Source organism: Micromesistius poutassou (genome assembly GCF_964030765.1).
Source record: "Micromesistius poutassou genome assembly, chromosome: 8".
In the NCBI taxonomy this organism is placed as follows: Eukaryota; Metazoa; Chordata; class Actinopteri; order Gadiformes; family Gadidae; genus Micromesistius; species Micromesistius poutassou.
The window spans coordinates 15,300,894-15,314,226 of record NC_140278.1 but is presented as its reverse complement, the minus strand read 5'-3'; the positions used below and the strand labels follow the sequence as shown (position 1 = coordinate 15,314,226).

Here is a 13,333-nt window from a genome sequence, read left to right as displayed (position 1 = left end):
ACACACACACACACACACACACACACACACACACACACACACACACACACACACACACACACACACACACACACACACATTGCTGGCTGTTTCATTGTGAATGCTGATGGTTAAGACACAATCTGTAAACATTTAAAAAGCAAACATTGAAATAAAAGGTGTGGAGATCCAAGTGTATTTCCTTCACGCTCCCAAATAAAGCCAGATATGAACACAGCATATGGCTAGAACAGAATATTCTCTACTTCTTCCCGACCTGAGAGCGAGAGCTAAACAAAGAGCGGCTTCTTTTCACATATCCAATGGTTTTTGGCCGTGCAGTTCACAGCACTCCATCCAAAGGGTGTAACAGTTTCCCATGTTACTGCACAGCGGGGACTGGAGGTGGTGTCGTTGGTACTGGTCCAGAGTCTGTGAGTGTGTATTGGGAGGAGGAGATGGGGTGTTTGAGTCAGACGATGGTAGACTGATCAGATGATTCAAAGTGTGTGATGTGCTCTCTGACCTTATAGTCATGTTGGTCCCATCCACCCAGCTCCATGTCCCATTCCCAGCTGTGTCTGACAGGCCCAGCCAGTAGCCCTGACCGTCACTAGTAGAACCGTAGCTGTTATTACGGACAGGATTCTGTTGACCATAAAAAGACAAACAACAAACGATTCAACAGTTCAATGAAACTTAGTTCATCGTAAATTGATATATATTTTTCCTAAAATTATATTTTGACTCATTATCCCGCTCACTGCTCTCCTGCCGTCACATGTTTACCTGTTCCTCTTCATTGTCTATTACGACCAAATCTGCGTTCCTTGCAGTTCCTTGCAGGAACTTGCAGTAGACAACTGCAGTTCCCTGCAGTTGTCCCGAGCTTCAGCCCACGTCTTCCCTTCATTAACATTGTCCACAATTGCAAAGCAGGTGGAACCACTACCCTATCTACCCATCCAGTTTCACAAGGTCTACACACTGAACACAAGCAGAGACAAAGCAACACACAGCACATGCCGTTTGTGGGAAACTCACATTGGACTACTCATATATTTGTGTTTTCTTGATAAATAAAATATCTGAATATGTATTAGTTTAATCTTACTTGAACTCTGACCCTCTTTGATGCGGCAGTATGTGTCAATGGTCTTCTGGGCACAGGTGGGTTGAGATTATTGGCTTCTTTTATTTAGGTATTTAGTTAGTTCTGTCCTCAGATCGTTGAGTAAAACATCACAGCTTCTTCTCATGTTGCTGTGACTCATCACCAGGTTTTCATTGGATGATGTGAGGTTTGCCACAACTGTCTCCAAGTGGTCTTGATATGCCAGCAATGTTGATTGGTTTTCTTTTCATTCTTGCAATTGACTTACCAACTCATGATTTCCTTTAAAAACTGCAGAAACAAAGGAAATATTCATAGTACAACCAATCAATCAATCAATTTGTAACAACACATTTAGAGTTATTACTCACTGGATGAAGAATGGGTGATGAGCAGAGATGTCAGAATTAGATGTCAGAGGATTCCCAAACACAAGGCCACATACTTATAAGGATTTTTCTGATCTGTGATAATCACAATGAGAACCAACAATTAGAGACATTCTTAACTCTCGGACACAATCCAGACTGAAATCCTAAAGGTGCTGTCCCCTTCTGTCCATGTGTCTCCCAAGTATATCTTTAAAACTTACATAAAACTCACCAGTGAAGTTCAGATATTAGGTTTGTATATGGCTGGCCAAGACCATCCACATCCATCCACACGTATATGTCTAATTTGTTTAATACAATTATTATTATTTAATACAATTATTGAATTGTATCAATTGTTTTTGAATGGTGACAAAAACAATCACTCCAAGGCCTACTGATGTTCTACAGATTTGCTGTGACGTGCACCTCACCGTTTACACCAGCAGGGGTCGTCTGCTCAAGGGCACCGTTCTGAACTTTGACTTCATCATACACAGTGTCTGCCTCCTTCTGACGGCGAATATGAAGACAACCTATGGCAGTGAAGCGTAGCCATATAAAATATCCTGTGTCTTAATAATTCAGATAATACTTGCATAGGAATACCCATGCATTAACTTGGAGTGAGATTTGAGAGGCACCTTTTTTTGGTGTCCATTACGTCCCCAACGCATGATGAAGACATTTATTTATACATTTCTGTACTTGAAAAAAAATAAACGTGACTAAGTTTCAACTTATAATTCTATTAATCTGTATCTTGTTGAACGTGAATGTTATGTGAATGTTATAGTTACCCACATTCATTTTATGTAGGCCTATCTGAATTGAAGCAAAACATGTTTTTATTTGGTGGCAGTAGGTGTCATATCTTATGACAGTGAACGGGAATTGACGTGGCCCGCGGGCCAACGATTATACACAAGGTTTTGCTATTTAAAAGTTTTGCTTCAAAATAGCCCGTCATTTTAGTGAGAAATAGAAGTTTTGACACAAGAGCGTGTGGAGAGGGTCCTTTACGTGTAACTGTCACACACTGAGCGTGAGTGAGTTGGCAGCATTATGCAGTAGTATGCCCTAGTTATATATAGCCTGTAGATAGGTAGTAGTATAATACTAAGTTTCTTACTAAATTGGATCCTAATTAACAATAATACTTAATTGAGCCTAGAATCAGATACATTGTATTTTAATAATTGAGGTTGGCCAACGGCCCTATAGCCTATAGTTGAAAAAATAATAATATATATATATATTACCTATTGAAACATTCTACACCCGGTAGGAACCAGGATAGCAGATGTCCCCACTGTTAACGTCTGCGAATTGAGGCGGTGGAACTAGGTGTCAAAGGGGCGCAACTGCTGCCTACTTCCTCTTTAGGAATCTCTTTACCTGTGTTGCTACCTGTTCATCTATTATTCTGCGTTTGCTTATGATAAAGTAAAGCACTGATGGTAGAAATCAAATCTTGGTAGAGAATTCTATCACAACAATTTCAGTATAACCATGCATTGGTCATTTTATGATTCGAAGGAAAGTAGGAGTTGAAGGTGATCAGACTTTTCGCAGGTAGGGAAGAACTGAACAGATATCATGATTTAGATACCAAAAGTTAAAGTTACTCTATATTAGTACAAAAAATAAACATATTTGAAGCTTTGTGCAAACAACATAATACAAACAAAGGCAAATTCCAATAATACAGCCAGTTAAACGGAACCAGGCCCCCTGCATCCCCAATGTATTATTTAAGCACTAATCATAATTTCTCCCATGCGTGCATTTGTATGATTATTTAGATGTACTATCGAGCTGAACGTGGTGGCGGCATATACTATTCTTATTTACAACATAAATAAACAGTGTTCACTTATAATGCCATATTTATTTTATAAATGGTTTTACTTAATGTATGCAATACCCATACTATAGTATTCCACTAGGGGGTGCCTTGCGTACCACCAAAGTAAGGGAACCTCTGAGGTCCTAGGCCCTCCTATTCAGCCTCCCACCTAGACTGGGTACCCCCAGCCCATTCTGCCGGCGATTTGAATTCGCCCTGCAGAAGGGTCTGGAGAGGAGCAATACATTTCTTTCTCCTTCCGATACGCTCTTGCAAGGGAGCAAATCACCAAGCTGGGTTTTCCCCCTGGCGCGCAAATGGCTGCGCGTAAATAAGAAACTTGAAAGTCACGTGGTGCGGGCGCAGTCTCCACTCTTTACAATGGAACGTTGATATGTAACGTATTTTGGCCCTGAAACGTTGACTGAGCTACGTATCCAACGTTCGTAGAATAGTACTCTGGGAACGTTTTTCTCTGGCGACTGGGTTGGTTGATCACGCCTCCTGTGCTGAAGAAAATGACAGCAGCCTCCCCAGACCAACGTGCAATCTACGACTGAACTTGGTCTGGCAATAGCCAGGCTACCTCCCTCTCAGCCAACGAGTTCAACTGTAAAATGACATCACTGCCATTGTCTGCCCTCTTGATTATCTCCCTCCCTCCAACGCTCCCCTCTCTTCATCTTCATCTGTCCCTTTCCATTCCTAATTCTCTCTCTCTCTCTGTCTCTCTCTCTCTGGCTCTCTCTCTCTCTCTCTCTCTCTCTCTCTCTCTCTCTCTCTCTCTCTCTCTCTCTCTCACTCCCCTCGCCCCTCAATCCTATATCCTCCCTCTCCTCATTCCTCTCTCTCTCTCTCTTGCTCTCTCTCCCCTCTGTCCTCTATCCTCCCCCTCTTCATTCCTCTCCTTTTTTAGATCAATCCTCTGTAACTCCATGGCTCCCCCTTTTCTCCTCATCTTCCGTACACACCTCCCTCACTCCCTCACTCTTTTTCTCTGCTGTCCATTTAACACATGCCCATCCATCTTACACGTCTCCCTTCCTTCTATCAATCTATCCCTTCTTGTTCGTTCTAGCTGTCCATGTGCCTCTCTCTCTTTCTAGCCCCCCCCGCCCACCCAGACAATGACCACTCCCCTCCTGCCTGGCCAGCCCCTTCTTTAAGCTCCCTATGAAAGCAAAGCCTCTCCCTGGCAGAACACACAACAGGAGCCGTCACGCCTTGTAGGAGTCAGACCTCTCACCACTCAGACGCACACCACACATACACACACACACACACACACACACACACACACACACACACACACACACACACACACACACACACACAGACACACACATAGACATTACAATACATTAGATTGAGATACACTTATGCCTGGGCCTGGGATCTGAGGATAGAAGAGATAGAAGTTGAATGTGATCGGTTCTCCGCTGTCTGTCTGCTGAATTGTGCTCCAGAGTAAAGGCTTGAATCTCGGAGCAGCATGGATCTTCAACCACCGTCTCGGCCCCACCGGCGCGGTGGCCTGCCCCGGGGGGCAGAGGGGCCCCAGATGCTGGGCCTTAACCGACGACTGGAGACCTACCTGGGCCGGGTCCAGCAGTTGGAGGGGGAGAACCACCTGCTGCGCAGGGAGATCCAGGGCCTGAGACAGGGCCAGCAGGAGGAGCGTTGGGGCCGGTCCGGCCTGGACAAGGAGCTGGAGAAGGCGAGGGCGGAAGTGGAGGCGGCCTGGGGGGAGCGGGACCGCGTGGAGCTTGAGGCGGGCTGTCTGGCCCGGGAGCTCCAGGAGCTGGGGCAGCAGCGGCAGTGGTTAGCCCAGGCCCAGCTGGACGTCCAGGCTCAGCTGGAGGACAGTGCGCGGGAGCTGGAGGAGGAGCAGAGGGCTCACAAGTGGCTCCGTGAGAAGGTGGACCAACTGGAGCAGGAGATTCACCTCCGGATCCAAGGCCACCAGGAGGATGTGGAACAACTCGAGGCCTCCATGTGGTTATCCAGACCCGCTGAGTGTGCTCCGTTCCCTGGCCCAGGCCAACGGGGTCCCAGCATCCTAGAGCTGGGGCAGGAGTACTCCGCCAGGGCCACCCAGGCCTGGGCCGATGCAGACGAAGCCTACCAGAGCCAGGTGTCCCGGCTGGAGGAGTCTCTGGACCAGGCCAGGGGCCAGCTGAACGAGGTGGGGCAGGAGAGGAGCCAGAGCCAGCAGAAGCTCCGCTTTTTGGAGAAGGAGCTGGCCATGGCTCGGGAGGTAATGGCTGGTCTGGAGAGGAGCATGTCCCATCAGGAAGACACACACTATCAAGAGCTCCAGCACCTCCAAGTAAGAGCCTTCTATACTATATACTCTCCACTGGTATTGCTGTTTAAAATGTTTTCTTTCTTTTAACTTTAGTAAAGCGGTGTGTTAAAGGGAATTTTCTCAATACAACTGAAACAGGACTGTTGTTCCTGTCAAGGCACTTAATATTGTGATAACATGAGAACATATGGGAACTGAAAAGGAGGAGGTAGAGGTGTATTTTTCAGAAATAACTTCTGTGGTAAGACTTTCAAGTAAAATTTGGTGTTATGGTGACTGGCAACCAGTTTCCATCCAAAAGCAGTAGTAGTATCACATCCCGTTTTGATACTTGGGCCATACTTAGAGAAAAGACTCTGTTTCTAAGCTATGAATTTGAATTTCACTAGGAAGGTTGTACAATAGTCTACATTGTTATTCCAAAGTTGAAATGTGCGTTCACACACAGGACTTATATGGTGTATTTGAAATTGTTGGTTGTGTATGTGTGTCAAGCTAAAATTTGGTTGTAGACCAAAATAGGGGGGACCATTACACTGGATGGAAATAAATAACATAAACGTATACAATATGACCACCAGTTCCACCAAAGAGATGTTACAATATATGTAAATAATACAACAAAGGGCTGTATATGGACAGCAAAAGCCTTGGCAAAGCTCTATGTCTAATCCACTTTGGACACAGTAGCCCTGATTAGAAGTGGATTAGCAGGACTGGCAGAGGGTCCACCAGATATACGTGCTGGTAATGGAACTTCTCATCAGTGGATAGCTATGAGGTTACAATGCTTTCTATTCTAAACACTTCCTGTTTCCTGCGTGGTCCTGTGTGGCTTCCTGTTTGGCAGGGGCACCTGCAGGAGCTGGAGTGCGAGAAGGGGGAGCTGGGGGAGCAGATGGAGCGTCTGCTGGAGGACAGTCATCGTCTGCTGCAGCACAAGACGGCCCTGGGACTGGAGGTGACCACCTACAGGTACTGGATCAGCTGTAGCTCACACACACACACACACACACACACACACACACACACACGCATGCACACACACGCATGCACGCACGCACGCACGCACACACGCACGCACGCACGCACGCACACACACACACACACACACACACACACACACACACACACACACACACACACACACACACACACACACACACACACACACACAGCCTGCAGGAACACACACATACACACAGACAGACAGACAGACAGAGAGACAGGCAGGCAGGCAGACAGACAGACAGACAGACAGAGTGACAGACAGACACACACCCACAGACTGCAGGCACAGGCACACAAGACCGCTGTTTCATTAAGCAGTTCCTCAGGGAGGACATTGTCAATTCAGGCTCTTCCATCCTCTGCCCAACCCAGCATGCACGCACACACGCAAGCACACATTTACATAGACACATGCATCCACTCATATACACACACACACACACACACACACACACACACACACACACAGTATTGAGCCACTGGGGAGGGCATGAATGGTTAATGAGTGGAGGGAGGGGAGCGTAACATGAATACTGGGGAGGAAGAAGAGGAGAGAACAAACCTCCTTCCAGGTCTCCTTTGTAGAAAGAGACCAGACATATTTCTTAGTCTTATCTTTAGAATGGGAGCAGATGAGTTCAGATCATACCTTCTAGACTTAAGTCTAGGGGAGGAGACCGTTTCTTTCTACAATGGTCAGTCTACTCAGTGCTGATTTGAAACATTTACAGACACTTTTACAGTTTACTCCTGGCCAATTCAGTGCTTACAGATCCCCGCCTACAGTGACATGATTGGTCAGGAGTGAAACGCCCTGTTCACCCAGATTTGAGCTTGTCTGATTTGTGAGACTACGTCTGTCTCAGCAGTTTGTGTTCCAAATCAATTTACGAATACATTTGGTTTGAAAGCAAGCATATATATTCATTTACTTTCCTGAAACCAATTCCACAATATTGACGACATTGCCTTATGGACCAGTTAAAATTACCACGTGGCTACAATTTGATTAGATGTGAACATATTCTGATAACAGGAATTCTTGACACACAGAGCTGACATTGGGAGCTCCACAGAATGACCATGGGTATGATCCACACCAGGGAATATAGAATAATAATAACATTTGTGCCGCATGGTCAGTTTACAGTATTAGATTGCCTTTAATGTATGTACTGGAGCATTTGCAGGGTACACATCAAGTTCTTTATGGGCGTCTCAATGACAGAGAGAGAGAGAGAGAGAGAGAGAGAGAGAGAGAGAGAGACATAGATAATTGATGGCTGTGTAATATGTGCCCTGCAGACGGCTGTACAATAGCGATGGTCACTACTTCCATAGTGGGACAGCTTCTCGTCTCCAAGTGGAGTCCTGCATAATATGCCAATTTCCATGTTTCCATCCTCACTCTAAAATATATGCATAAAAACTCTGAGCGTGAGATGTGGGATGTGTAATTCATGTCTGTTCTCGTCTGTTTTCATTTTCCAGAGCTCTATTAGACAAAAAAGAACGCACGCCTGCAGTGAAAGCACCAAGAAACATTTACATAACAGGTAATTCACAGCAACATACAACAAAATATAAAACCAGTACGTTAACAACATGACTTGGTTTGATATTGTTTTGGGGATGAGAACATATCTTGGCTCTCTAACTGTGTATTGCTTGGTAATATATAAAAAAGTATAAAACATTCTGCTATTATTGCATCAAATCTGATGATTAAAATCTCCCTGACATGATGGACATTGATGAAGACAATTAAAGTTTGTTTGTGTGTGTGTGTGTGTGTGTGTGTGTGTGTGTGTGTGAGTGTGCATGTGTTCCTGTGTGTGTGTGTGTGTGTGTGTGTGTGTGTGTGTGTGTGAGTGTGTGTGTGTGTGTATGTGTGTTTAGAGGAACTGGGAGTCTTGGTTGGGATACAGATGGGTGGGAGGGGAGGTGGGGAGATGGTGAGGTGGGGCTGGGCTGAGCCGAGCACTTTTGCATCAGTAATGCAAGCCACCTAAGAGGGTCCCCGATCGTTACTGGACCATATGGCTCTGGTAACTCACTGGCGAAAAGGAAAGAATTCAGGATCAATATTTGGCCATTAGTGTCAGCCCTACGTTAGGAACACAGACTCCCGGTCCTTCGGGAGGGTCCCATTTCTGCACTACTATCATGATGATAATGATAATGATAATGATATAGAAATGATATACTATCATTTCAAGAAAGAAAAGTGTCTGTTGTAGGGTAAACGGCTGTGGAAATACAGTGTCGTCGTAATTCTAAGTCTAAACTAAATGATTCAACATCGTGCTGTGGTGACATTTTCTTTGAATTCTTACAATATTTAAGTGTTTTAATCTTGAGTCTATGTTGTACTGGGCTTTTGTTCTTCTCCTCTACAGATTCAAGACATAAAGGTATGAGGAGCAATTACCGCACACAGGTGTCTGCCCCCAGGCACTATGCCAGTCAACGCTCATCTTTCAATGGAGCGTACAATAAATCAAGATCACCTGTGTCCACGACAGTGCTGCCTAGATCCTCCACCGGTGATAGAACCCCCAAAATACAACACAACACAACATCCTCAGCCAGGGATCTGGTCGACGATCGGATCCCAGAGAAGCGTGTCACAAGCGTGACCCCGTATCCAAAGATACAGCGGAACGGCACAGAGGAGCACTTCAGACACCAGGAGGTGCACGAGGAGGTGACCTACGCCGAGCCCCTGTCTCCTCCCAATGAGCAGGAGGCCCTTGATGAATCTTTGGCTACCAGTAGGTCCGGATTGAACAGTTTTAAACCCGCTTTCAATGCTGAAGAAAAACATCGGCAAATTCCCTCAAAAGAAACAGCCGCATATCTGGTTGCCACAGAAGAGAGATCTGCACCTTTCTTGGCTGGATCCGATAAGGATGTGGATTTTGACGTGACTGCAGAGAAGAGGGAAACATATTTACATCCCACTCCTTTTGATGTTTGGGTAGAGCCAGTGCAGGCATTAGGTGATACCTCGGACTCCGAGACCGAAGCAGTGCTCGAGCCAACAGTTGGATCCAACACAAGTGACCTAGCTTCCGAGGGAGAGCCTGAGGGAAGCATCTTCGACCAGGTGGTCTTCAACCCAGAGGAGAACGCCTCAGGCATCCATGCAGATGGTTCGCTTCTCCGCAAGGTTCAGAGTGAGAACGAAGATAAGCTGTACACTGACGGAGAAGAGATGGACACCTGGGATAGTGTCATAGAGAGAAAGGTGGAGCTGAAGAAAGAACAGAGCTTGGAAATGGATACTCAACATGCAGAACCAGAAGAGATAGCAAGGGAGCCAGGGCAGCAAGAAGTGGCAAAAGTAGATGTAGTTGCCTTTACGGAAGAACATGTTCATTCAAGCTTGATTGTTACACCCACTGGGACGCAATTCAGCGACAACAATCAAGACCAGATCCCACTTTCGGAGCAAGGGCAGGAAAATGTAAACAATGAGGAAGAGGATGAAGAGGATGAGGACTCCCAGAATGTGTCTGTATCATGGAGGACAGAGGTTGAGAGTGACAGTTACGCACAGGACAATACGTTGGCTGACACCCGACCCCTGATTCAGTACAAGAGCGACGAGACTGACGGAAACAACCAGGCCTCACACTGTGACGATCTGGAATCGAGCGATGGGGAAGACAAGATGGAGGCTGGAGGAACAGGAAGTGGAATCTGGAGTGACAGCAAGTCAAAGAGATTTGGAACCATGGACGATCTATGCGAAGAGACAGACGAGGACGCAGAGAAAGTGGGCTACGACATGAGCTATGCTCACGGTGAAGACCAGGATGTGGTTACAAAGGAGCATGCCGCGTTGAGAACAGATTGTGATGAGGAAAAGGAAAAAGTTCAAATGATTATGAAAGTCGATCGAGAGCCTTCAGATGAGGAGACAGAAGACCTCACCCAGCTGGTGATACCCAAGATATACTCGAATGTGAATATGGATTACAGTGAAGATTTAGACGATGTAGACAGACTAGTGGAGCTAGAGTTGGAGGGCTTGTCCACATCCACATATACTGCACACTTCGCACAGCATCAGGCTAGTAAGAGTGAGCTAGCAACGTCCATCCAGGAAGCCACGCCACAAGGGGCCGGGGAGAGAATAGGAGAGGAAATGTCTATCCGTGTAGAGCCTAGCATGAAGGCGCACCAGGAACTTATTTCAACCAGCGCCACAATCGATAGTCTAAATGAGCAGCCGTTTCTCGATGACACTCACTACATTCAGGATGAGGATGAGGAAGCCAGGAATACTCTGGAGATCACAGAAAACAAAGTTAGTAATGTGCCCATGGTAACACAAGATGAATCTGTTGCCATTGACTTCAATGGTGGGTTTGATGGCCAGGAGAACATCGATGACTGCCTTATGGAGCAATCTAATGGCTCAGGAGATGAGTCCCCCAATGTAAGCCCATACCCCCAACCCATCTCCGCAGACCTGGGATCCTCAGACCGTCAAGATGCCTTGATAGAGGCAACTGTCTATCATGAGCTACACAAGGCTGAAACTGCGGAGGAATCTGAAGCTCCTCCGAAGCATTCTGTGGATGTGAATACAGACCAGGAACAGGTTTGTTCAGTAGCTGAACAGATAATGAAATGGGAAGTTATAGGGAGCCCTGCTGAAGCTACTGGTCAGTTTGCAGCGGGTGAAAGGGGTGAGAATGTGGAAGCCACAACTGAAAGCCATTTGGATTTCCCTGAAGCCATGCAAGACAAGAGGGATATCCGTCAGGTGAAGAGCTCAACAGAATCTTTAAAGACAAATTATCAAATCGAAACAGACCTTCACAGTTTCTCCAGCTCAGACGTAGATGCAGATTTCTGGGGTTCTTCTGTGTTGACAGGTGCCAACTATCAGCCGACATCTTCCTATCATGAAGCCACTGGGGAAGTTAGTCCGAACCACAGCCAAAGTGACAACCTGGTTTTGGGTAGTTTAGACAAACAGCATGTAGCGATGGGGATCTCAAGGGTGGACGGGGGCTCGGCTACAGGCCAGGTTACTAAGGAAGAGTTTCAGCAGAGGTCCTCAGAGAGGGAGCTGTATGAATGTAAGGATGCCGCTGAGGAGGGCCTGACCCATTCAGAGGACTCTGAAGAAGAGGGCCGTTCCTGGTCCTCTGGGGAGGAGTAGGTATTCAGTGGATCCTTTAGCAATAAAGAAACAATTGATCAAAGTCATATTCTGTGCTATTGAAGTGTGTGAAAACATATTGCTGCTAGGTGCTACTGTCCAGCTAAAGTGCAAATCGCTCTGGCAATTTAACGGTAATAACACTGTTATTTAATTTTACCTGTTAAACCGAACATTTCTCTTGCTAAAAAAACAAGGTATATCGTTCTGTCTTTGTTGTGGGCCAAATCAAAGAAACCTTTACATTGCTACCATGGGGGGAATGACCTATTGACGGAACAAAGAGTTACCTTTGAGCATTTGTCTTATTGATTGCAGCCTAATCTGATTGAGATGAGGGCTGGAAATTCAAAAGCGCAGAGGGGTGGTGTCAAGGATCCAATGTCTCTGAGGAAATAAGACTAGGCTAGTAGTTCTAGCAGGGAATCAGCCCATTACACTCATTATAATCAACCGCCGGCCCTGTGTGCATGTTTCAAATGTGTATGTAAGAAGTACTTTTCATTTATTTTAATCAGACTTGTGGGCAATGTGTAGCCTAATAGCTTTAAAAACTATACTATCGAAATATTTTAATGTGTGAGGAATTGATGTCATTATATTGCTTAAGCTACGCAGATACTTAATAAAGTGTGGCATTGCCTTGGTACTTATTTGTGTGAATAAAGTAGATTCAAGAATCACTTGACTGGTACTGTGCACTTCTTTATGTTATTGTGCAGCATATTTCTGTCCTATTTGTTACATATAAAATCACTAGGAATATTTGCACTGCTAATTTAGCTACAAACTGCATTTAATAAAGGCGTGTGGTTGCAATTAAAGGTATCATATCTAACATTTCCACATTAAAATATCTAAAACCACTGGACCTATGTTATACATTTTGTTGAGTTGTGTAAAATTATCCTTAATGTTTGAACTATGTACAAACCCAGAGAAATCCATAGTTTTATACAAGGTAACGGTCTGTTACATTACGAGAGGTTGCATGTCAATGGTGTCATAACCCCTTTACCCCCTAACTTCCGGGAACAAGCGAAAACAAATCCAGTAGAGACCTAATATCTTGATATGATATTTCAATATTGATCTGGCTTACACAATGTGCTACTCTGACAAGTGGTACATGCCACCCACCAAGCTAATTGCATTTTAGTTAGGCTATAGTTTAAGGCAGGGTATTTTGTAATTTGCCTCATTTGTAGAAATATTGACCAAACGATGGCTCTAGAGAGGAGTGCTGCTTAGCGGCATTAGCTCAGGAGGTATTGGGGTTGGCTGGTAACCGCAAGGTTGCTGGTTCGATCCCCAGCTCCTCCTAGCTGAGTGTCGTGGTGTCCCTGAGCAATATGCCTCACCCTTGCTCCTGATGCGCTGGCTGTCGCCCTACGCGGTTGACTCCGCCGTCGGTGTGTGAATGTGTGCATGAATGGGTGAATGTCAGTCAACACTGTAAATCACTTTGGATAAATGCGCTACATAAATGAGGACCATTTACCATCTGCTGCCCGACCGTCTC

At 45.5% G+C, this 13,333-nt stretch overlaps 1 protein-coding gene and 1 pseudogene across 2 annotated transcripts; one reads left to right on the top strand and one right to left on the bottom strand.

Annotated features, from left to right (window-relative positions):
- Positions 1-269: 269 nt before the first annotated feature.
- Positions 270-2,141, bottom strand: LOC311351789 (CD209 antigen-like protein A; annotated as a pseudogene). Its single transcript has 7 exons — positions 2,129-2,141; positions 1,888-2,000; positions 1,465-1,552; positions 1,094-1,384; positions 769-966; positions 506-627; positions 270-411 (listed from the first exon to the last, which is right to left on the bottom strand). The product of its transcript is annotated as a CD209 antigen-like protein A (transcript).
- Positions 2,142-4,551: 2,410 nt separating this feature from the next.
- On the top strand, positions 4,552-12,417 carry nes (nestin). The gene is made up of 4 exons (XM_084471467.1): positions 4,552-5,642; positions 6,472-6,596; positions 8,124-8,188; positions 9,032-12,417. The coding sequence occupies exons 1-4, from the start codon at positions 4,806-4,808 to the stop codon at positions 11,809-11,811; spliced, it is 3,807 nt and encodes a 1,268-aa protein (XP_084327593.1). The 5' UTR covers positions 4,552-4,805; the 3' UTR covers positions 11,812-12,417.
- The last annotated feature ends 916 nt before the right edge of the window (positions 12,418-13,333 follow it).